This window comes from Panulirus ornatus, chromosome 10, assembly GCF_036320965.1.
Source record: "Panulirus ornatus isolate Po-2019 chromosome 10, ASM3632096v1, whole genome shotgun sequence".
NCBI classification, from domain to species: domain Eukaryota; kingdom Metazoa; phylum Arthropoda; class Malacostraca; order Decapoda; family Palinuridae; genus Panulirus; species Panulirus ornatus.
In genome coordinates this window covers 37,354,078-37,380,449 of record NC_092233.1, presented here as the reverse complement: position 1 = coordinate 37,380,449, position 26,372 = coordinate 37,354,078, and the positions used below count along the sequence as shown (strand labels likewise).

General features: G+C 39.6%; 1 protein-coding gene across 5 annotated transcripts in view; it reads left to right on the top strand.

The window, feature by feature from the left end:
• LOC139750907 (protein brunelleschi-like) overlaps positions 1–26,372 on the top strand; it is a 459,160-nt gene that overhangs the window by 384,574 nt on the left and 48,214 nt on the right. For all 5 annotated transcript variants that reach the window (XM_071665794.1, XM_071665793.1, XM_071665795.1 and 2 more), the window contains 2 exons: positions 6,106–6,264; positions 19,956–20,147. In XM_071665794.1, the coding sequence (XP_071521895.1) occupies positions 6,144–6,264; positions 19,956–20,147 (313 nt within the window). In that variant the 5' untranslated portion in view covers positions 6,106–6,143. The remainder of the gene's footprint in view (positions 1–6,105; positions 6,265–19,955; positions 20,148–26,372) is intronic.

Below are 26,372 nucleotides of genomic sequence, written 5' to 3'. Positions count from 1 at the left end.
CCTCTGTTCTTAACGCTACCTCGCTGACGCGGGAAATGACGAATAGTTTGAAAGAAAAGAAAAGAATATATATATATATATATATATATATATATATATATATTATACTTTGTCGCTGTCTCCCACGTTAGCGAGATAGCACAAGGAAACAGACGAAAGAAGGCCCAACCCATCCACTTACACATGTATATACGTAAACGCCCACACACGCACATATACATACCTATAAATTTCAACGTATACATACATATACATACACAGACATATACATCTGTACACACGTACATATTCATACATGCAGCCTTCATCCATTCTTGCCACCACCCTGCCACACATGAAATGGCACCCCCTTTCCCCCGCGTGCATGCTAGGTAGTGCTAGGAAGAGACAACAAGGCCACATTCGTTCACACTTAGCCTCTAGCTGTCATGTATAAAGCACCGAAACCACATCTCCCTTTTCACATCCAGGCCCCACAGAACTTTCCATGGTTTACCCCAGACGCTTCACATGCCTTGGTTTAATCCAATGATAGCACGTCGACCCTGGTATACCACATCATTCCAATTCACTCTATTCCTTGCACACCTTTCACCCTCCTGTATGTTCAGGCCCACATCGCTCAAAATCTTTTTCACTCCATCCTTCCACCTCCAATTTGGTCTCCCACTTCTCCTTGTTCCTTCCACCTCTGACACATATATTCTCTTTGTCAGTCTTTCCTCACTCATTCTCTCCATGTGACCAAACCATTTCAATAAACCCTCATCTGCTCTCTCAGCCACACTTTTTATTACCACACATCTCTCTTACCCTTTCATTACTTACTCGATCAAACCACCTCACACCACATATTGTCCTCAAACATCTCATTTCCAACACATCCACCCTCCTCTGCACAACCCTATCTGTGGCCCATGCCTCTCAACCATATAATATTGTTGGAACCACAATTCCTTCAAACATACCCATTTTTGCTTTCTGAGATAATGTTCTCACCTTCCACCCATTTTTCAACACTCCCAGAACTTTTGTCCCCACCCCCACCCTGTGACTCACTTCCACTTTCATGGTTCCATCCGCTGCCATATCCACTGCCAGATATCTATGACACTTCTTCCTCCAGTTTTTCTTTATTCAAACTCACCTCCCAATTGACTTGTTCCTCAACCCTACTGTACCTAATAACCTTGCTCAAATTTACATTTACTCTCAGCTTTCTTTTTTCACACACTTTACCAAACTCAGTCACCAGCTTCTGCAGTTTCTCACATGAATCAGCCACCAGTGCTGTATCATCAGCGAACAACAACTGACTCACTTCCCAAGCCCTCTCATCCACAACAGACTACATACTGGCCCCTCTCTCTAAAACTCTTGCATTCACATCCCTAACAACCCCATCCATAAGCAAATTAAACAGCCATGGAGACATCACGCACCCCTGCCGCAAACTGACATTCACTGATATACAATCCTTTTCCGCTCTTCCCACTCGCACACATGCCTTAAATCCTCCATAAAAACTTTTCATTGCTTCTAACAACTTGCCTCCCACACCATATATTCTTAATATCTTTCAAAGAGCATCTCAACATTGTCATATGCCTTCTCCAGATCCGTAGATGCTACATACAAATCCATTTGCTTTTCTATGTATTTCTCACATACACTCTTCAAAGCAAACACCTGATCCACACGTCCTCTACCACTTCTGATACCACACTGCTCTTCCCCAATCTGATGCTCTGTACATGCCTTCACCCTCTCAATCAATACCCTCCCATATAATTTCCCAGGAATACTCAACAAACTTATACCTCTGTAATTTGAGCACTCACCTTTATCCCCTTTGCCTTTCTACAATGGCACTCTGCATGCATTCCGCCAATCCTCAGGCACTTTACCATGAGTCATACATACATTAAATATCTTTACCAACCAGTCAACAACACAGTCACCCCCATTTTTGATAAATTCCACTGCAGTACCATCCAAACCTGCTGCCTTGCTGGCTTTCATCTTCTGCAAAGCTTTTACTACCTCTTCTTTGTTTACTAAATCATTCAACCCTACCCCTCTCACTTCGCACACCACGTCGTCCAAAATACCCTATATCTGCCACTTGTATCATCTAACACATTCAACAAACCTTCAAAATACTCACTCCATCTTGTTCTCACATCACAACTACTTGTTATCACCTCCCCATTAACCCCCTTCACTGATGTTCCCATTTGTTCTCTTGTCGTATGCACTTTATTTACCTCCTTCCAAACCATCTTTTTATTCTCCCTAAAATTTTTATGGTACTCTTTCACCCCAACTCTCATTTGCCCTCTTTTTCACCTCTTGCACATTTCTCTTGACCTCCTGCCTATTTCTTTTATACATCTCCCACTCATTTGCACTATTTTCCTGCAAAACTTGTCCAAAAGCCTCGTTCTTCTCTTTCACTAATAATCTTACTTCTTCATCCCACCACTCACTACCCTTTGTAATCTGCCAACCTCCCATGCTTCTCATGCCACAAGCATCTTTTGCGCAAGCCATCATTGCTTCCTTAAATACATCCCATTCTTCCCCCACTCCCCTTACATCCTTTGCTCTCAACTTTTTCCATTCTGCACTCAGTCTCTCCTGGTACTTCCTCACACGTCTCCTTCCCAAGCTCACTTACTCTCACCACTCTCTTCACCCCAATATTCTCTCTTCTTTTCTGAAAACCTCTACAAATCTTCACCTTCGCCTTCACAAGATAATGATCAGACATTTCTTCAATTGCATCCTTCAGCACATTAACATCCAGAAGTCTCTCTTTCGCATGCCTATTAATTAATACATAATCCAATAACGCTCTCTGGCCATCTCTCCTACTTACATATGTATACTTATGTATATCGCTCTTTTTAAACCAGGTTTCCCCTATGACCAGTCCTTTTTCAGCACACAAACCTACAAGGTCTTCACCATTTCCATTTACAACACTGAACACCCCATGTACACCAATTATACCCTCAGCTGCCACATTACTCACCTTTGCATTCAAATCATCCATCTCTATAACCCTATATCGTGCATCAAAACTAACACACTCAGCTGCTCCCAAAACACTTGCCTCTCAAGATCTTTCTTCTCATACCCTGGTGCATAGGCACCAATAATCACTCATCTCCCTCCATCCACTTTCAGTTTTACCCATATCAATCTAGAATTTACTTTCTTGCACTCTATCACATACTCCCACCACTCCTGTTTCAGTAGTAGTGCTTCCCCTGCTCTTGTCCTTTCACCAACCCTTGACTTTACTCCCAAGACATTCCCAAACCACTCTTCCCCTTTACCCTTGAGCTTCATTTCCCTAAGAACCAAAACATCCAGGTTCCTTTCCTCAAAGATACTACCTATCTCTCCTTTTTTCTCATCTTGATTACATTCACACACATTTAGACACCCCAATCTGAGCCTTTGAGGAGGATGAGCACTCCCTGCGTGACTCCTTCTTCTGTTTCCCCTTTTAGAAAGTTAAAATACAAGGAGGGGATGGTTTCTAGCCCCCCGCTTCTGTCCCCTTTAGTCGCCTTCTATGACACATGAGGAATGCGTGGGAAGTATTTTTTCTCCCTTATCCCTAGGGATGAAATGTAATAAAAATTTTATATATATTAAGTTTGAATGGAGAAAAACTGGAGGAAGTGAAGTGTTATAGATATCTTGGAGTGAATATGGCAGCGGATGGAACCATGGAAGCGGAAGTGAATCATAGGGTGGGGAGGGGGCGAAAATTCTGGGAGCGTTGAAGAATTTGTGGAAGTCGAGAACATTATCTCGGAAAGCAAAAATGGGTATGTTTGAAGGAATAGTGGTTCCAACAATGTTATATGGTTGCGAGGTGTGGGCTATGAATAGAGTTGTACGGAGGAGGGTGGATGTGCTGGAAATGAGATGTTTGAGGGCAATATGTTATGTGAGGTAGTTTGATCGAGTAAGTAATGATAGGGTAAGAGAGATGTGTAGTAGTAAAAAGAGTGTGGTTGAGAGAGCAGAAGAGGGTGTTCTGAAATGGTTTGGTCACATGGATAGAATGAGTGAGGAAAGACTGACCAAGAGGATATATGTGTCAGAGGTGGAGGGAACGAGGAGAAGTAGGAGACCAAATTGGAGGTGGAAAGATGGAGTGAAAAAGATTGTGAGTGATTGGGGCCTGAACATGCAGGAGGGTGAAAGGCGTGCAAAGATTAGAGTGAATTGGAATGATGTGGTATACCGGGGTCGACGTGCTGTCATTGGATTGAACCAGGGCATGTGAAGCGTCTGGGATAAACCATGGAAAGTTCTGTGGAGCCTGGATGTGGAAAGGGAGCTGTGGTTTCGGTGCATTATTACATGACAGCTAGAGACCGAGTGTGAACGAATGTGGCCTTTGTTGTCTTTTCCTAGTGCTACCTCGCACACATGAGGGTAGAGGGGGTTGTTATTTCATGTGTGGCGAGGTGGCGATGGGAATGAATAAAGGCAGACAGTATGAATTATGTACATGTGTATATATGTATATGTCTGTGTGTGTATATATATGTATATGTTGATATGTATAGGTATGTATATGAGGTGCCTGAGGATTGGTGGAATGCTTTTGCATAGTGCCATTGTACAAAGGCAAAGGGGATAAGAGTGAGTGCTCAAATTACAGAGATATAAGTTTGTTGTGTATTCCTGGTAAATTATATGGGAGGGTATTGATTGAGAGGGTGAAGGCATGTACAGAGCATCAGATTGGGGAAGAGCAGTGTGGTTTCAGAAGTGGTAGAGGATGTGTGGATCAGGTGTTTGCTTTGAAGAATGTATGTGAGAAATACTTAGAAAAGCAAATGGATTTGTATGTAGCATTTATGGATCTGGAGAAGGCATTTGATAGAGTTGATAGAGATGCTCTGTGGAAGGTATTAAGAATATATGGTGTGGGAGGCAAGTTGTTAGAAGCAGTGAAAAGTTTTTATCGAGGATGTAAGGCATGTGTACGTGTAGGAAGAGAGGAAAGTGATTGGTTCTCAGTGAATGTAGGTTTGCGGCAGGGTTGTGTGATGTCTCCATGGTTGTTTAATTTGTTTATGGATGGGGTTGTTAGGGAGGTGAATGCTAGAGTTTTTGAAAGAGGGGCAAGTATGCAGTCTGTTGTGGATGAGAGAGCTTGGGAGAGGGTGGCTCATTCATCATCTCCAGACTAATGATGCAAGCTGGTGGCATTAACCCTAACCCTAGACCACCATTGTACCTCAGCCCACACTACCTAATGCCTGTCACTGAAAAGCACATCACTGTCATAATTGTCATTCTTACAAGACTAATCAGAGAATTAGTTATGCAGCAACCATGCAGACAATAACTTCCAAGATATCACAAATCCCCTCACCCTGCCAGCACAAATACCCAATAAACAATAGCACAAAATGCTTAGTTTCACCCTGCTGGCCCTCCTCTTTTTTTTTTTTTTTTTTTTTGAGAAACCTTTTCTCTCATTTCCTGTGATTGCTTTGAGTTGAAGCCTGTAATCAGAAAAATGTGTGAGCTTTGAGTTATTCGTAAGAAGTGGGTTGATGATGTCAGCTTGATGGCAGTTGCTGGTTGGCTGAAGTTGGACCCAGTTGATGAGTAATTTCTTTGAATACCACTGGTCATTGGCAGAGGGTAAGCATAGGCTGTTTCCTCCTTACACTGCCTTGGAGAGAAAATGTTTTTCAATCTTCAAAAACCTAGAATTTTTAAAGAAAAAAACTGAGGTAGTAGAAATGATATAACACTTGAGAACATTACATGGTGCATTCATGGTATTTATACATTTGATGTGAGATGATGTTTATATAATAGTAGAACACAGTTTTGTCTTTCTTATTAACAGAAATTCTTGATTGCTTTTGATGGTAGCCACACTTTACTGAATAGTAGAATGCAGTAAGAAGTTTATCTCTAACTGCTTCCTTATTGAGTTACAGGAGATTGAAAGTTATCAAAGCATTAATTGCAGTATCATAAAAACTCTGTATTTATTATTAGAGTATGATGTACACTGTTCAGTTTTTCATTACCTCTGTCTCTAATTACTTGCAGGGTGTGTCCAGGATTGAGGGATCCGGGCGGGGAGGGACATGAGGTCGTCAGTGAGCGTTATCCTCTCCAGTCCACCACCCGACACTACCATGAGTTACCCAGATTACTGCACGAGTCCCCACCATCACCAGACCTTGCTGGTGCTCGTCAGACAAGTGGGTGAGTCTTACCTCTATTATTTCATGCTTTCAGTTGCACATAAGTCCTAACTCCTGAACACATTTAGTAAAAGTTCTGTGAGTTTAAACTCGACTAAACTGTTTACACTGTTTGGCATGATAGAACTTGTCAATCAGTGTTCTGTTTGTATTCCTTTGAGGTACTATGGATATTATACAGATGTATCAGTGAAAGCATATCTTGTATCATTTCATTTATACAAGGAATGACAGTATAAATTTTGAAATTTCATACCCTTCACCTCGTATATTTCGTAGCTAATAGATTATTTATCATCTTTCCATACAAAAGCTTAGATTTACCATAATACATTATCATGTCTCCATTATTGATATTGGATTGTTAACAAATGTATTCATTGTTGGCTGTTGAAAAAATGAGTCATTTTATCTTAGATGTTAATTTATAATTTAAGAGGTAACTTTCCCAAGATTCTTTTTTGATTGTACTAACTACTGTTGCATTGAATTACATTTGCATTGTTGCATGAAGCAAAAGATTTTTGCAATAAGGCATAGAAAAAAATAGTATCTCATATGTTTTTTTCTTCTTTCTAAAATCTCAGACTGTTCCTTCTTTCAAGTATACTTTGATGCAGCCCATCCACAAGAAACCAGTCAAACCCTCCCACATGTTGCCTCATTGCTATCATTCAACTTCTCCAAAGTCTTTGAGTTTTCACCCCTCACGTTTGCAAATACTTAAAATCCCATTTTCTTCTTTCTGATTGTTAGTTGGGATCTTGCATTGTCAGGGCTACTTATGATCTCGCTTGTGTGACTTACTTTTGATCCATCTCTTAGGGATTCTGATGACACTTTTGTCATGGTTCTCTACATCTCTAAAGCATTTGAAAGAGCATGGCATAAATCTTTGTGTTCTATCAGCCTGCTTTTAGTTTTTCAGTTCTCTGTTCCTTAATGCATCATTTCCATTGTAGTTACTACTGATGGAGTGACTTACCCCTGTCATCCAGTCAGCAGTGGTGTCTCTCAGGGTTGACTAGTTGCCTACTCCTTGTTTTCATTCTCATAAATGCTCAATGTTTCATTTCTTTTGACCCTATTCGCTCATAGGGTGATGATTTCACTTTGCACACTTCAACTTACTTTCCTTCCCTTCCTTTTTTTAGAAATTGTTTTCCCTCATTCTGAATATACTTTTTCAATCATTTCATACATCTGCAGTATCTCAAGGGTGGGGCAGCAGAAATGTGGTTAAGTTCATGTAGTGCTAGAATGCACTTTTTCTGTATATGTATTTTTAAGTGGCACTCATTTCCCTATGTTCAGTATCAAAACACTGAAGTTTGTCCCTGTGATAACATGAATATGATGAACATTGTGATAACATGAATATGATGAACATAACCATACCCTCCAGTCTGTTCTGGAAACCTCACAAAATCAACATCACAAAGTCTGCTTCCCAGAAGTTATTTTATAGGTGCTATAATTATTTTTCTTTCAAGGAGCTTTATCATATTTTCAGGAGGTATATTTGCCATAGTAAGAAATGCTGCTCTCAAAGCTGGGTTGGTCCATTCTTTACTTGTCTCATTAATTCTCCATGTATCACCTCTCTTCATCCATCTATTTTCTGTGTGCTGCCCTCTCTCTTTCTTGTACAGATATCATTTTGATCACTCTTTCTCACAAGATGGCTGCATGTGTGTCTGCCACCAGGCCTTGGACCTGAGTGTGTGTTTGGCTACTACCTCTCATGTTTTCTGTGTGGATACTGGCCACTTAAGGATTGATTGTTATGGTATATCCTCTTTTCAGATAACTTAGCTGTGGAATTTTCTTTTTCCTTTCATCTTTTGTCCTGTCAGTAACTTTTCTGTTTTTAAGAAGTCAAGACTAGGAACATTGTTGAGCCCAGATTAATATCTCCATTCTTTTTCATTCATTTTTTTTTTCACCTAAAGTGGCCTTAAATTGGGGCATGTTCTGCCTGAGCTATGTCATTCATTATGAATTACAGAAAGTGTTTTCAGTCTTTATAATATACTTCAAATTCACTCATGTGAAATCAACACATTTGGATGTTGCTGATTCTCATTTCTTAATCATTTTTGGTCTCAGCTTACTCCTTTATGTATCAGGAGTGCCTCATCTGCTGGAATTTATTTTTTATTCATTGCTTTTTACTAATTCATCACTCCAAGGTAGGAACCCAAAACACATGCCTTTCATTTATGGAATAGTATCAACATTTTGTCCTCCTTGAGTTGTCTTTCCATGAAAATTTCATTGAGAATATGGCAGCCTTGAGAAAGCGTGATGTCCCAGTTACTTTCGCATGTAACATGGTAAAATTAACCTTATCCCACATAGCTCTATGACTTTGACGTAGCATATGTAGAATTCCTCTTAAAGGTTGTGATAAGTTTACTTTGGGAGACTGTTAACTCTTGTTAATCAACATAAATACATCTATTTTTAGGTATTTGCAGGAGTTACATTTTGAGGGACATCACGATTTATTTAAACCATGAATACTAATATTATGGGCGTATGGGGAAAATAGGGTTAAGTTCCAGGACTCTTAGGACCCTCCTAGACTTTTAATCCTTAGACTTGTTGCTGAGTTTTTTATGCCTACCCTTGAAAGTCACATATTTCACTTTTCTTTTTTGAAAATGTACACCATTTAACCACACAGAAAGATATTCATATAACAATGAAGGAAATCACTTCAGAGGTATACTTCTTCCACATCTTTTAAGCCAATTCTTGTGTAGAAGTATTTTAAATGCTTAGATGTTTAGCATATGAAAGAGTTGATTGCTTTATGTTATGTATTGAGGATATATGGGTTGAGGGAAAACTGTTTTATGATGTGTAAGCCTACTCTAGAGGACCAAATGCATGTGTAAGAGTGGATGGAGAGCTAAGCAATGCCACCATGCCTTTTTAACACAGATGAAGATGGAGTTATATGAGAGATTAAAGCAAAACTAGGGAAAAGGGGCATAGATATCAAGTGTGGTGGTGAGATATGGTGGCTAGTGACAAACCTGTATGGAGACAATGTATTGTTTGTTCAGAGTGAAGAGGAGCAGAAGGTTGTAAGTGTGTTTTATGATGTGTGGAAGTGTAGGTGATTGAAGGTAAATGCAAGTAAAATTAAAGTAATGGCATTTGAAAGGAAACAAAGTGAAAGCACAGATATTGCAAAGCTGTATAGAATGAGAAAAGAAAGTATACTGACTGTGCTATACATATGGGGGAGAAAAACTGGATGAGGTGACAGAATCTAGGTATTTAGGTGCTATTTTGGTTAAGTTTGATGATATGAGAGGAGAGAGAATGGAGAGAGCAGTACAGGGTAGAAGAATCATTGGGTCCCTTAATAGAAAAATAAAGAATAGAGGAGTAAGTATGGAAGTGAAGAAATGATTAAGGGACAGCATAGTTGTTCTGACCCTATCTACGCTGCCAAAACATGGACTTCGGATGACTCACAGAGGTCAAGAATCCAAGCTGCAGAAATGAATTATTTAAAAGGAGCAATTAGTATGGCTAGATGGGATGAAGAATGTAATTAAGGGAAGTATGAGAGATTTGATATGGCAGGGAATGAATTGTGGAGTGATAGAGTGGGAGAATGTTAATACTCTGAGTTAGTTTGGGCATGTATGATGAATGTAAGACAGTGAGTTTGCAAGGAGAGTGTATGACATTACAATTGAAATGGAATTGCATGGAATGGTGTATTCGAGGGAGGCATGCAAGGACAAGGATCATTGGAGAGACTTTTGATGTGGCCACCCCCCAGTGGGAGTCCCAGAGGGAATGGGAATGAGAGATATAGATAAATTGGTAGATAGATGTAACTTTCTTTCTCTTCCTCCTCAGCTTCATCCTTACTATCTGATTCTATCTCATTTATAGATTTTATCTCCTCTTTAAGTAGATTTCTTGTATGAATCTAGAAACTGATCTAATACATCTGTCGACTTTCAGTCATATGTTGCTGTAGCATTTTATGCAGTTGACTATAGGTTGCCTTGCTGTCCTTACTGTATACCATTTATTACAATGATTACATTTATTAGTCTCAAGTGCTTCACATTTTTCATTAGCATTATACCAAGCCACCCCTTGTTCCTTGCTACTTGCTTTGCTATCAAAGAATTTTATTACTTTTTTTAGATTTTTATTTATTTTTTTTTTTTTTTGTAGATATACACTTCAGTTAGTCTCTTCATGTGCCTTCTGTAGATTTGGTTACCCCAGGTAGATTTGTTTACTCTTGACCTATAGCTTTTGACTAATTTATCGATCTCCTTATCTTTCACATCATAACTAAATCTATCAGTTATCTCATTTTTTATTTCTGTTTTCCTCTCGCTGGACGTCTTATCATATATCTTCATCAAATTGCTCTCATTAGTACTCATAGTGGTTCTATATGCTTCTGTCTCCTTGTTTGTCCAATTTTTTTATGTTTATGTTCCCAGCTGATACAAATGTTAATAGTATGATTGTGTTGCATAACCCATACACTGTGACCTGTTTTAAATATAAATATTTAGCCCAGCATGGGGGGGGGGGTGGATTTTAGTAAATCAAAGGCCTAATTATTACATACTTAGACTTTGGAAAGTGAAAGAGTATTTATACCAGAGTAATTAAAAGAATATAACATTTCTCTAAGCTCTTTCGCCTTTTTTTTGTAGAATGGAAATTCCCATGAGAACTGCCAAACACATGAGCATTCTTTCGATTTTTCCCATTCCTCATTCTTTTTCCTTTTACTGTCATGATACTGATAAATTTGGGTTCTTAAGTTTTTGCTCTAGCACAAATCAACTTGTCTTAATATGATTTTTGTGAATATGCATTACCATCGGCACGTATACTTTATGATGGTCAAAGTGGGGAAGAGTAAAATCATGGATTTCTGCCAGTTTGTGGGTTGTTAGACAGTCTTTATTCCTTGCAGGCAAGAGCTCTTTCAGATGCTCATAAAGATCTGCCCGTAGTAGAGAAATAGTTTTTCATTTTTCAACAGCCTCATTTTTTTTTTTTTTTTTTTTTACCTTGCTCAGTCCTGTTTTTAGAGAGGATGTACATTTGTGGGTTAACGTTTGACGGCTGTAGACCCAGTCACTGAGGTTGCTTATTAGGCTCTTTCACTACATCTAGTCCCAAGTATATTTGTGTTTACAGGTGTGGGATAACAACCCACAGATTGGCAGGAATCAATGAGATTCCTCTAACCCCCAGAGGGAGTTAGGCTCTTGTAGGGGCCAGTTGGGTAAACAAGCCCAACCTTCTAGGCCCAGGGCTTAGATTCCTTATCACCGGCAGGCTGCCCTAGAGCATAGGGCCCACACCTCCTGAGTTGTAGGGAGGTTTAATCTCAAACAACAACATCCAACCCCTGCTTTGATTATCACGAAGCTTGTAAAGTCAGCAGATACAGTACTCTTTCTGAGGGACTAATAACTATACAGTAACCTGCCCAGTTGCTATGAATTTACAACTCTGCTAATGTGGCAGGATGCTCTAACCATACCACCAGTCATTCACTAATTGCTGACATCTGCCTTAGGCCTGTTACTGTCTGGTTTGCAAAAATGACGAGAGGAAGGAAGGAATGGGATACTAACTGGATGCTTACAGGGCTCTACCTATTGTAGAGAAATGTTTGATGGCTGAAATTGAGATTTTTAGAGAAAGTTGGAACCACAGAGGTTAACACTTACACTGAGGGATCTAGTTAAAAAGTGAATGCTACCAAAATTGGAGAGATAAACAGAGCAGGAAGTTGTTAGCTATAGATTGATTACTTTTGGGTTTAAAGATCATACACTTGATAAGGATGAAAGGAAAAAGGAGGAGGAAATGCATATTAAAAAATTGCTGGAGACCATGGGATTGCCAAGCTGCAGTTTCCATGGTAAAGGAGAAAAATTGGTGGTTATAACCAGGATATAAGGTTATGGTTACATTTGGCTTGGAGTCATAAGATCGGAAGTACTTAGGAAAGCCAAGAAGCTTAGACAGTGGAATTCAATGGAATAGCCATCAATTGTAATAAATCAAAGGAAGAAAGGGAGAAAGCCAAGAGTGCAGTCAGAAGGCAAAAGACTGGAGAGGCCACATATGGCAAGAGGAGAAACAGCCCTAGTAGCAATACAGAGTGGGCAGAAATGTTAGGAGATGGTATTGTGTTCAAATGTTTATGGATTAATCCATTCCCCCTCCCCTCCCCATTTTTTAAGTATAGTTCAAAAATGGTAATTTTTGTTAGTGCAGTTTTGAAATATCTAAAAATAGAAAAAATAACAAAGTATTATATTTGAAAATTGATTTTTAGAAAATGTTATGTAAGGAAATTCACACTTTCTGCAAGTCCAAGTTATCTCAGCAAATACCAAGATGATTGTAGACAGAGAATGTAATTTTATAAACTTTAGATTGTAGAAAATGCTAGAAATACCAAAGAAAAAATTGACACCATCAAAGAATTTTTTCCATTGGGTGTTTCAGTAACAGACCTAAGTCCACATCAAGGTTGGGCTTTAATTGAAATTAAAGAGGTTAATGAAAGGGAAAAGGAAGAGACAAGAATAAGTATTTATGAATTTTGGAGAAAGTGAAAAACTAGTCTTTTAAAAGGTGTCGGGTCATAGGTATATGGGAAGGACAAGAGAGGAGAGAAAGTTCTAAAGCTTTGAAACAGTTATCAAAATAGCCCACTCTTGAGTTAACAATGGCCACGCAGTAATCATTTGTTGCAGCAGCTTGCTGAGTATAGCTTCATCTAGCAAGTGGTGGGGCCACAAAAACAGCCAGCTCTCAAGAGCAAAAACCAAAGTAATACCTATAGAAGAGGGAAAATGAACTAACATTTCAGCTTAGGGCAAGTGAGTCAAGTTTTGAAGTTAGCTTTCGATTCAGCTATGTCAATGAGGACCCAGACCTAGAACCACCCCAGATGTAAGAGCAGCACTCCATACATCCTTTTTATAAATGGATCAACTGTTAGATGGAAAAGAAATTTTTACATCTTAACAGGACTTCTGGTTTCGTAAAGGGAGATGTGGCTTCGATCAGCTATGGTCAATGAGGACCCGACCTAGAACCACCCCAGATGTAAGAGCAGCACTCCATACATCCTTTTTATAAATGGATCAACTGTTAGATGGAAAAGAAATTTTTACATCTTAACAGGACTTCTGGTTTCGTAAAGGGAGATGTGGCTATTTCCTTAATGTGGGGGTTCCAAGATGATGTGGTTGTTGCAGTAGTACCAAGTATGTTTGCTGACACTGCCATCAACATTTTCTTTGAATACCTGCTTGTCCCTTCTACTGTTGTGTAAATAAGTTAATTGCAGTATCAAAGAAATTTTAGAAATACTGCTACATATTCTGGCATTCATCATTTGTGTAATTGACAGTGCTATAACCTGCAAAAGCAAATGATTAGGTGGTTTGGCAAGTGCAATAAGAGGGAGAGATTACTTTGGTCCATCCCATAGCATCAGCTGGAATGTTCAAGTAAGAGCATGAAGAATCAAAAATAGTGGAAGGGCAAAAGTCAACATGAAGCTTGCACCTCTTCCAAGAGACACTTTGCTGTGATTGCAAATGATTGACTACCTGAGTTGGAACTTTTCTTCTCATTAGAAGAGGCATTATTTTTATTTGTGTGTCTGCCTTGTCATCACTATCATGTTCATTTATCATTCAGCATACTGGTGGTAAAAAAAAGAAGTGGAGAAGTGAGCAAAGTGGAATGATAGAAAACATATCTGATTAGCTCCTCAACTGGGGATAATGATTTTTAGAATATGTAACCAGAATTAACTTGGGATGATGAGTATTTATACTTAAGCTCAGCCCAATTGAACTTGGGATAGTAGGGGAAAGGGTTGATTGTTAGTGGAAAAGAACTGGAATCCAAGGATTGTGTAAGACAAATTGTGCCTGATATAAGGGGAGGGCTTAGTTGTTAGAAGAAAAAACTAAAATCAAGGATTGTGCAAGGGAAAGTACACCTGATATTGTTAAAGCTTTGCAAATTAAGCTTACCAAAGAGATAAGATTTCACCTGTTCCCTAGAGGGGTACTTGATAGCAGTAAAGGAAAGAGAAGGTGAAGAAGGGGGAGAATTAGCTCATTTATTAAAACAGCCTGAAGTTTCAAGAAATAGTGGAAGGTTATCCATTCTGATGATTACATAATGGGAAAAGTAACTGTAGTATTTATAGTAGTGTTAATATTATGTAATCAAAAGAATTCCAACTGTCCAAAACAAATATACAATGGTAACAGTGAAGGAACAGTTAGGATGGCACATGGAGCAGTGAAAAACTCACTTCACAGAGATCATAAAGTACTGATAATTGGGGATTTCATTTATAAAGATGTAGGTTGGGGGAATTTAGATTCACATGGTGATAGGGAGTCTTGAAGACTCAAGTCTATAGAATGAATACAACAATATTTCCCATACCAACATGGCATGGAGCACACCAGCATTCTAGCACGGATATTGAGAATATTTTATGTGAATATTTTCTGTGATATTAAGAGCAGAGGTGAGAGAAGGCATAAAGAGGAGATATAATCATAGAAACTGTACATATCTCAATTATTCTAGTGATGACATGAATGGGGAAATGGCTTTCAGTGGCCAGGAACCTGTGGTTTGTGGTGAGAAGTTCTGTAAAGTTTATAATGAAGGATCAGAGACATGGGTACCTCAAATATAGAGGGAGCAGTAAGAAAGAAAAAGAATGGTTTTATAAAAGATGTTGAAAAGCAAAGGAACTTAGAGGTGTGCAGTGGCAGTTATATAGATGGTACTCCAGCCAGCCAGCATTTAGAATATAAGAGAGCACATGATGAGTATAACAGGTTAAGATAGGAGGATCAAACAACCTTTGAAAAGAATTTTTTTGACAAGGCAGGTGAAAATCCAAAACTTTTCCATAAATTCATTAGGAGTCAGTTAAGGAGCAACTAATCAAGCTAAGGAATTCTGAGAAAAAATGGTAGAGGATGATATAAGGATATGTGGGAAACTGAATAAGTTGAGAAGTATTTTTGCAGTGGAAGACACTATATCCTAATACCAGTGAGATGGAATGGAGAGGAGATTTTGGAAATCATTTAGATATCTAAAAAAGACATTGACAGAGTACTAAATGGACTTGTTCCATACCAGGCCTGATAAAATTTCACCATTTGTGCTCAAGATGCATGCAAATAAGTTAGATAAACCACTTTAATTCTGTTCAAGATGTTACTGGAGAAAGGCAAAGTACCAAGGGAATGGAAGAGAGCAAGTGACACAACTGTATATAAGAAAGGAGACTGGGGATAAGTGCTGACCTACAGATCAGTCTCCCTAAAGTTTGTGATGTTCAAGGTTCTGGAAAAGATTGTTAGAAAGAGTATGGATGACTTTCTATGGAAGAGAAATTACCTGACTGAGAGACAGTATAATGTTAGGAAAAGGAGGTTACTTGTAACAGATCTCGTATCAGAACTCAGCCCTGGACAAGAGGGAAGGCTAGATGGAGTGTTTGTATTTGGACTGCTAAAAAGTATTTAACACTGTACCACATGGGAAGCTGATTAAGAAGGTGGATCACCAGGCAGGAATAAAGGGGAGACTTCTCTTGTGGATAGAAGATTTTCTCAGTATGAAGGAACAAAGGACACATGATAGAGGAGCCTTTTGTAAATGGGTTGAGGTGAATAGCAGAGTGTGGCAGGGTTCTGCCATGGGACCATTACTCTTCCTGATCTATGTAAATGACTTGCTTGAGGTATGAGTTTCTTTGTGAATATTGTTTGCAGAAGATGCAAATGTCATGAGGGAAATGAGAAGCAAGGAGGGCTGCATCAGTTTACAAGGAAGGCCTAACCAAATTCAAAGTTGGTATGAGACATGGTTGATGAAATTAAAGCTGAGCAAATTCAAAGTAATAAAAATGTGACAAAGGAGAAGGTGGCCTCAATATGATTATAATCTACCAGGAAATAAGTTCAGGATTCTGTGTGTGAGAAGGACTTGGAAGATGACATCATTTCTAACCTTTTGCCAAAGTTCCTAGTTATTAGGAGAACAGTAGAGCTGTTGTTATCCTTCATAAATGTAAATCTACAGTATGCTCCTCAAGTTTGGTCACTGCACCTAAAGAAGTACAAGAGCTGGTAAATGAGATCCAGAGGAGGGGACCAAAGATGGTACCAGAATTAAGAGAGCTTAGTTATGGGGAAAGGCTTATGGCTTTAAATTTACCCATCTTGGAAGAGTGAGGGGTGACCTTATTACAACTTTTAAGATTTTAAAACAGATTAATGATGTGGACACTGAACAGATCTTCAAGAGATGTAGGGATAAAGCACCCAGAGGACATAACATGAAATTAAATAAGCAGTGCATTAGAATGGATATAAAGAAATATTTTCATAGAGTGAGTGGTGGATGAATGGAACAAACTGACTGTGAACATGGTTAATACAGACAGCATACATAGAATGTAGAGAATATTCTACAGATGGGACCCCATGAGTGTAAAACTCTGTCCCAATACATTACAATTAGGTAATTATTGGTAAGTAATGGCATTTGTCATAAAGGGTGTCTAGAAGGCTGACAGGATACTTGGAAGTGATAGCACTAGTCACATAGGGTGCATTGTAGGCTGATTGGTTGCCTGTCTAGACGATTGGGAGCTTGTGACAGAGTGGGGTGAGCTTTTTGATGAACTTAACATAATTGCTAGTTAACTTATTAGCAGACTGGGTAATGATTTAATTTGTAATCATGCTTAGAGTTTTTGCCTAATCCAGCAATAAACATTCAAAATTTGCAGAAATATGTTTGTGTTAAAAATTCAAAAAAGAATGAATAGATATTGGAAGAATTGCAGTTGTGCTGACTCATGATTACCAAGGAAGATGGTATCCTTAGTAGGGTCATGCTTTGTCAGGAAAACTTTGAATTTTATTGAATATGATTACCTGTAAGTGAACTTCACCATGTACCTTTTTATCCCATTTTACCTCTTGTGATATTTAAAAGACGGTTATACCGCTTTGATCCAAGAGACTTTTGGCTACAGTCTCATACAACTTCATTACTTTACTGTAAATTTTCAGAATCCTTTGAATCACAGTTAAGTGAACATATATACCTGTATATTGTATAGCATAATTCAAGTGCCTCTGAATGCTTTTAGAACTTTAGAATTTATAGAAACCAGTCAGATATTGTTCAGACGTGTGTTGAATTGCATTCATTACTTTCCAGAACAGAGTAATTGATTTTGGAATCACTGTTCCCATGCAACTATGTCATGTATGATTTTTTCCCAGTGAAGAATAAGGGATGCATTTGAAGTTATCTTAGGTACTTCAAATTGTAAAACTCTCACTACTCAGTTCAATTGAAACAGCAGTGCTTAGGACTTATGCTGTATTAGGTGGCTGTCATGAAGGACTTTTTCTCGCCTGTTTACACCATATGGAATAAAGTGGTTTGTGAATTAAAATGATCATTTGTATAAGATGGAAAGTAGGAAGAGGAAAGTAGCTAAAGGTTGTGGAAAGTAAATGCCACCCTAAAAATTCTATTTTCTTTATTTATTTGTGCTTGGGATTAATGTTTTCGGACAATATGTGATGTGCCATGATATGATTGAGTAAGCAATGATGAAAGGATAAGAGAAATGTGCAGTAATAAAAAGACTGTGGTTTAGAGAGCAGAAGAAGGTGATCTGAAATGGTTTGAACATATGGAGAGAATGAGTGAGGAAAGGCAGACAAAAAGGATATATGAGTCAGAGGTGAAGGAAGCAAGATTAAGGAGACCAAATTGGAGATGGAAGAACGGAGTGAAAAAGATTTGAGTGATTGGGACCTGAACATGCAGGAGGGTAAAAGATGTGCATGGGATAGAGTGAATTGAAATAATATGGGATCCTGGGTTCAGTGTGCTGTCATTGGACTGAACCAGGGTATGTGAAGCATCTGGTGTAAACCATGGAAAGGTCTGTGGGGCCAAGGTGTGGAGAGGGACCTGTGGTCAGTCTTTCCTCACTCATTCTCTCCATATGTCCAGACCATTTCAACACACCCTCTTCTGCTCTCTCAACTGCACTCTTTTTTATTTCCACTCATCTCTCTTACCCTTTCATTACTTACTCAATCAAACCACCTCACACCACATATTGTCCTCAAACATATTATTTCCAACACATCCACCCTCCTCCGTACAATCCTATCTATAGCCCATACCTCACAACCATATCACATTGTTGGAACTACTATTCCTTTAACATTACTCTTTTTTTGCTCTCCGAGATAACGTTCTTTCCTTCCACACGTTTTTCATCACTCCCAGAACTTCTGCTCCCTCCCCCACCCTGTGACACACTTCTGCTTCCATGGTTTCATCCACTGCTAAGTCCTCTCCCTTATTCTAAAACACTTCACTTCCTCCAATTTTTCTCCATTTATACTTACATCCCAGTTAACTTGTCCCTCAACCTTACTGAAGTGAATAACCTTGCTCATATTCACATTTACTCTCAACTTTCTCCTTTCACACACTTTTCCAAAGTCACCAGTTTCTGCAGATTCTGACATATGAATCAGCCACTAGAGCTGTATTATTGGCGAATGACTGACTCACTTCCCAGGCCCTCTCATCCCCAACAGATTGCATACTCACCCCTCTCTCTCCCAAAAAAAAAATGAACACCAATTCTACAGATTATTTTATTCAAAAATTACTGCAATGGTGGGCAAATAAATTTGCCAACTTGCCAGTATAACATGTAGGATGACTGAGATGCAGGATGTATCTCCATCAGTGGTCATCAGTGTCACCCCATGTAAGCACTTCCCAGAGGTGGTGCAATTCAAACACTGGTGGGAATAATTATGCTTGTACTGATGTGCAATGCCATCATTTATGCTTATATCTGTTGATATACAATGCCTTCTAAGGGCTTATTCTGTCAAAAGCTGCAGTGAATGGGGTATCTGTTAATGTTCCAGGGAGATTTAAGATCAGTTTTTGCTTACCAAACCATTTCTTGGTATGAATCTCTTTAATTCTCTTTCAAAAATTTTAATAACTTTATTAATGAGGGTTTTAGCATTTCTGTGAGTTGAACAGCAAGTTTTCTATTTTCATTTGTTAAAATCCTTTACTAAAAATAGTTGTCTTTATGAATGGGCTCTTTGGTTGTGATTCTGATTTATTTAATCATGTGCAGTCATTACATTCACTATTAGTCCATGAGGAAAATGGGCTCTTGGGTTGTGATTCTGATTTATTTTATCATGTGCAATCATTACATTCACTGTTAGTCCATGAGGGGGGTCTTCATCAGTTTCCACTAGTGACAGGATATGATGCCCTTTAGGTAAATTAGTAAGATTTTATGCAGAATATTTTTTTTCTGATCGTATTAAAGTTATGTGATTATGATATTTTAACATTTAATGAAACGCATTTTTCATCAAAGAATGACTGTGATCAGTAGATATGTAAAGAGGCAAAACACCTCAGAAATAAACTTGACCAATGAATCCATTCTCTCTAATTGAGGTACTTTTGTTCTCAAACAGAAACAAATTTTTTTCCCTTTATTTACCAGTTACAATATTTGTCTTTACTTTTCAGGGTCCCAGTTAAAGAACCGGTCATTTCATAAGCTATATGAACGCATTAGTCGTGTAGGTCACGTAAAGGTAAGTGATTCTAATGGGTCCCAGCGCCCAGTATGGGTCACTTACCGACGTGATTACCCTGTGGAGAATAATGACTGGGGGGACTTCCAGACACATCGCAGGGTTCTTGGCATCATCACCATAGGTAATTATTTAAGCATGTGTTGTATGTGGTCAGTAAGATTTTATTTCCATATATAGGGCTTTGGTGCATATGCAACTGGGCATGAGAAGAAAGATCATGAGAGGCAAGTGTTTTCAGAGCAGCTGAGTGAGTGTGTTAGTAGTTTTGATGCAAGAGACCGGGTTATAGTGATGGGTGATTTGAATGTAAAGGTGAGTTACGTAGCAGTTGAGGGAATAATTGGTGTACATGGGGTGTTCAGTGTTGTAAATAGAAATGGTGAAGAGCTTGTAGATTTATGTGCTGAAAAAGTACTGGTGATTGGGAATACCTGGTTTAAAAAGAGAGATATACATAAGTATATGTATGTAAGTAGGAGAGATGGCCAGAGAGCATTATTGGATTATGAGTTAATTGATAGGCATGCGAAAGAGAGACTTTTGGATGTTAATGTGCTGAGAGGTGAAACTGGAGGGATGTCTGATCATTATCTTGTGGAGGCGAAGGTGAAGATTTGTAGAGGTTTTCAGAAAAGAAGAGAGAATGTTGGGGTGAAAAAAGTGGTGAGGGTAAGTGAGCTTGGGAAGGAGACTTGTGTGAGGAAGTACCAGGAGAGACTGAGTACAGAATGGAAAAAGGTGAGAACAAAGGAGGTAAGGGGAGTGGGGTAGGAATGGGATGTATTTAGGGAAGCAGTGATGACTTACGCAAAAGATGATTGTGGCATCAGAAGCGTGGGAGGTGGGCAGATTAGAAAGGGTAGTGAGTGGTGGGATGAAGAAGAAAATTTATTAGTGAAAGAGAAGAGAGGGGCATTTGGATGATTTTTGGAGGGAAATAATGCAAATGAGTGGGAGATGTATAAAAGAAAGAGGCAGAAAGTCAAGAGAAAGGTGCATGAGGTGAAAAAGAGGGCAAATGAGAGTTGGGGTGAGAGAGTATCATTAAGTTTTAGGTATAATAAAAAGATGTTCTGGAAGGAGGTAAATAAAGTGCGTAAGAGAAGGAAACAAATGGGAACTTCAATGAAGGGTGGCAAATAGGTAGGTGATAACAAGTAGTGGTTATGTGAGAATGAGATGGCGTGAGTATTTGGAAGATTTGCTGAATGTGTTTGATGATAAGAGTGGCAGATATAGGGTGTGTTGGTTGAGGTGGTGTGCAAAGTGAGAGGGTTAGGGAGAATGATTTGGTAAACAGAGAAGAGGTAGTAAAAGCTTTGCGGAAGATGAAAGCCAGCAAGGCAGCGGGTTTGGATGGTATTGCAGTGGAATTTATTAAAAAAGGGGGTGACTGTATTGTTGACAGGTTGGTAAGGTTATTTAATGCATGCATGACTCATGGTGAAGTGCCTGAGGATTGGCGGAATGCTTGCATAGTGCCATTGTACAAAGGCAAAGGGGACAAAGGTGAGTGCTCAAATTACAGAGGCATAAGTTTGTTGAGTATTCGTGGTAAATTATATGGGAGGGTATTGATTGAAAGGGTTAAGGCATGTACAGAGCATCAGATTGGGGAAGAGCAGTGTGGTTTCAGAAGTGGTAGAGGATGTGTGGATAAGGTGTTTGCTTTGAAGAATGTATGTGAGAAATACTTAGAAAAGCAAATGGATTTGTGTGTAGCATTTATGGATCTGGAGAAGGCATATGATAGAGTTGATAGAAATGCTCAATGGAAGGTATTAAGAATATATGGTGAGGGAGGTAAGTTGTTAGAAGCAGTGAAAAGTTTTTATCAAGGATGTAAGGCATGTGTACATGTAGGAAGAGAGGAAAGTGATTGGTTCTCAGTGAATGTAGGTTTGCAGTAGGGGTGTGTGATGTCTCCATGGTTGTTTAATTTGTTTATGGATGGGGTTGTTAGGGAGGTGAATGCAAGAGTTTTGGAAAGAGGGGTAAGTATGCAGTCTGTTGTGGATGAGAGAGCTTGGGAATGTAGGTTTGTGGTAGGGGTGTGTGATGTCTCCATGGTTGTTTAATTTGTTTATGGATGGTGTTGTTAGGGAGGTGAATGCAAGAGTTTTGGAAAGAGGGGCAAGTATGCAGTCTTTTGTGGATAAGAGAGCTTGGGAAGTGAGTCAGTTGTTCGCTGATGATACAGCACTGGTGGCTGATTCATGTGAGAAACTGCAGAAGCTGTTGACAGACTTTGGTAAAGTGTGTGAAAGAAGAAAGCTGAGAGTGAATGTGAATAAGAACAAGGCTATTAGGTACAGTAGGGTTGAGGGACAAGTCGGTTGGGAGGTAAGTCTGAATGGAGAAAAACTGGAGGAAGTGAAGTGTTTTCGATATCTGGGAGTGGATTTGGCAGCAGATGGAACCATTTAAGCGGAAGTGAATCATAGGGTGGGGGAGAGGACGAAAGTTCTGGAAGCTTTGAAGAATGTGTGGAAGTTGAGAACATTATCTCGGAAAGCAAAAATGGGTATGTTTGAAGGAATAGTGGTTCCAACAATGTTATATGGTTGCAAGGCATGGGCTAAAGATAGAGTTGTGTGGAGGAGGGTGGATGTGCTGCAAATGAGACGATTGAGGACAATATGTGGTGTGAGGTGGTTTGATTGAGTAAGTAATAATAGGGTAAGAGAGATGCATGGTAATAAAAAGAGTGTGGTTGAGAGAGCAGAAGAGGGTGTTTTGAAATGGTTTGGTCACATGGAGAGAATGAGTGAGGAAGATTGACCAAGAGGATATATGTGTTGGAGGTCGAAGGAACGAGGAGAAGTGGGAGACCAAATTTGAGGTGGAAAGATGGAGTGAAAAAGATTTTGAGTGATCGGGGCCTGAACATGCAGGAGGGTGAAAGGCGTGCAAGGAATAGAGTGAATTGGAACGATGTGGTATACCGGGGTCAACGTGCTGTCACTGGATTGAACCAGGGCATGTGAAGCGTCTGGGGTAAACCATGGAAAGTTCTGTGGGGCCTGGATATGGAAAGGGAGCTGTGGTTTCAGTGCATTATTACATGACAGCTAGAGACTGAGTGTGAACGAATGTGGTCTTTATTGTTTTTTTCCTAGCGCTACCTCGTGCACATGAGGGGGGAGGGGGTTATTTCATGTGTGGCTGGGTGGCGATGGGAATGAATAAGGGCAGACAGTATGAATTATGTACATGTGTATATATGTATATGTCTGTGTGTGTATATATATGTATACGTTGAGATGTATAGGTATGTACAAGTGCGTGTGTGGACGTGTATGTATATACATGTGCATGTGGATGGGTTGGGCCATTTTTTCGTCTGTTTCCTTGTGCTACATCGCTAATGCAGGAGACAGTGACAATGGAAAATATATAAATGAAATATATATATAGGGCTTTAAACTCTTGTTTTTGGAGCCAATGTCCAGCTGCATTTTCATGGTCCCGTGGACTGTTGAATCTCCAGTTGAGTATGAAAATGATGATCGTTATTTTTTCGCTTTTTTATCAAAGCAAGTTGTACCTGTATATTTATTATTATTATTATACTTTGTCACTGTTTCCCGCGTTAGCGAGGCAGCGCAAGGAAACAGACGAAAGAATGGCCCAACCCACCCACATACACATGTATATACATACACGTCCACACACACACATATACATACCTATACATCTCAACATATACATATATATATACACACACAGACATATACACATATACACATGTACATAATTCATATTGTCTGCCCTTATTCATTCCTGTCGCCACCCCACCACTCATGAAATGACAACCCCCTTCTCCAGCATGTGTGTGAGGTAGCACTAGGAAAAGACAACAAAGGCCACATTCGTTCACACTCAGTCTCTAGCTGTCATGTATAATGCACCGAAACCACAGCTCCCTTTCACTCAAAATCTTTTTCTCTCCATCTTTCCACCTCCAATTTGGTCTCCCACTTCTCCTCATTCCCTCCACCTCTGACACTTATATCCTCTTTGTCAATCTTTCCTCACTCATTCTCTCCATGTGACCAAACCATTTCAAAACACCCTCTTCTGCTCTTTCAACCACACTCTTTTTATTACCACACATCTCACTTACCCTTTCATTACTTACTCGATCAAACCACCTCACACCATATATCATCCTCAACATCTCATTTCCAGCACATCCACCCTCCTCCACACAACTCTATCTATAGCCCACACCTCGCAACCATATAAAATTGTTGGAATCTCTATTCCTTCAAACATACCCATTTTTGCTTTCCAAGATAACGTTCTCGACTTCCACACATTCTTCAATGCTCCCAGAACTTTTGCCCCCTCCACCCTATGATTTACTTCCGCTTCCATGGTCCCATCCACTGCCAAATCCACTCCCAGATATCTTCACTTCCTCCAGTTTTCCTCCATTCAATCTTACCTCCCAATTGAATTGTCCTCAACCCTACTGTACCTAATAATCTTGCTCTTATTCACATTTACTCTCAGCTTTCTTCTTTCACACACTTTACCAAACTCAGTCACCAGCTTCTGAAGTTTCTCACCCAAATCAGCCACCAGTGCTGTATCATCAGCAAACAACAGCTGACACACTTCCCAAGCTCTCTCATCCACAACAGATTGCATAATTGTCCCTCTTTCCAAAACTCTTGCATTCACCTCCCTAACAACCCCATCCATAAACAAATTGAACAACCTTGGAGATATCAAGCACCCCTGCCACAAACCAACATTCACTGAGAACCAATCACTTTCCTCTCTTCCTACTCGTACACATACCTTACAACCTTGATAAAAACTTTTCACTACTTCTAGCAACTTGCTTCCCACACCATATATACTTAATACCTTCCACAGAGCATCTCTATCAACTCTATTGTATGCCTTCTCCAGATCCATAAATGCTACATACAAATCCATTTGCTTTTCTAAGTATTTCTTACATTCTTCAAAGCAAACACCTGATCCACACATTGTTTACCACTTCTGAAACCACACTGCTCCTTCCCCAATTTGATGGTCTGTACCTGCCTTCACCCTCTCAATCAATACCCTCCCATATAATTTCCCAGGAATACTCAACAAACTTTTTTTTTTTTTTTTTTTTTTTTTTCTGTCTCCCGTGTTTGCGAGGTAGCGCAAGGAAACAGACGAAAGAAATGGCCCAACCCACCCCCATACACATGTATATACATACGTCCACACACGCAAATATACATACCTACACAGCTTTCCATGGTTTACCCCAGACGCTTCACATGCCTTGATTCAATCCACTGACAGCACGTCAACCCCGGTATACCACATCGCTCCAATTCACTCTATTCCTTGCCCTCCTTTCACCCTCCTGCATGTTCAGGCCCCGATCACACAAAATCTTTTTCACTCCATCTTTCCACCTCCAATTTGGTCTCCCTCTTCTCCTCGTTCCCTCCACCTCCGACACATATATCCTCTTGGTCAATCTTTCCTCACTCATTCTCTCCATGTGCCCAAACCATATCAAAACACCCTCTTCTGCTCTCTCAACCACGCTCTTTTTATTTCCACACATCTCTCTTACCCTTACGTTACTTACTCGGTCAAACCACCTCACACCACACATTGTCCTCAAACATCTCATTTCCAGCACATCCATCCTCCTGCGCACAACTCTATCCATAGCCCACGCCTCACAACCATACAACATTGTTGGAACCACTATTCCTTCAAACATACCCATTTTTGCTTTCCGAGATAATGTTCTCGACTTCCACACATTCTTCAAGGCTCCCAGAATTTTCGCCCCCTCCCCCACCCTATGATCCACTTCCGCTTCCATGGTTCCATCCGCTGCCAGATCCACTCCCAGATATCTAAAACACTTCACTTCCTCCAGTTTTTCTCCATTCAAACTCACCTCCCAATTGACTTGACCCTCAACCCTACTGTACCTAATAACCTTGCTCTTATTCACATTTACTCTTAACTTTCTTCTTTCACACACTTTACCAAACTCAGTCACCAGCTTCTGCAGTTTCTCACATGAATCAGCCACCAGCGCTGTATCATCAGCGAACAACAACTGACTCACTTCCCAAACTCTCTCATCTACAACAGACTTCATACTTGCCCCTCTTTCCAAAACTCTTGCATTCACCTCCCTAACAACCCCATCCATAAACAAATTAAACAACCATGGAGACATCACACACCCCTGCCGCAAACCTACATTCACTGAGAACCAATCACTTTCCTCTCTTCCTACACGTACACATGCCTTACATCCTCGATAAAAACTTTTCACTGCTTCTAACAACTTGCCTCCCACACCATA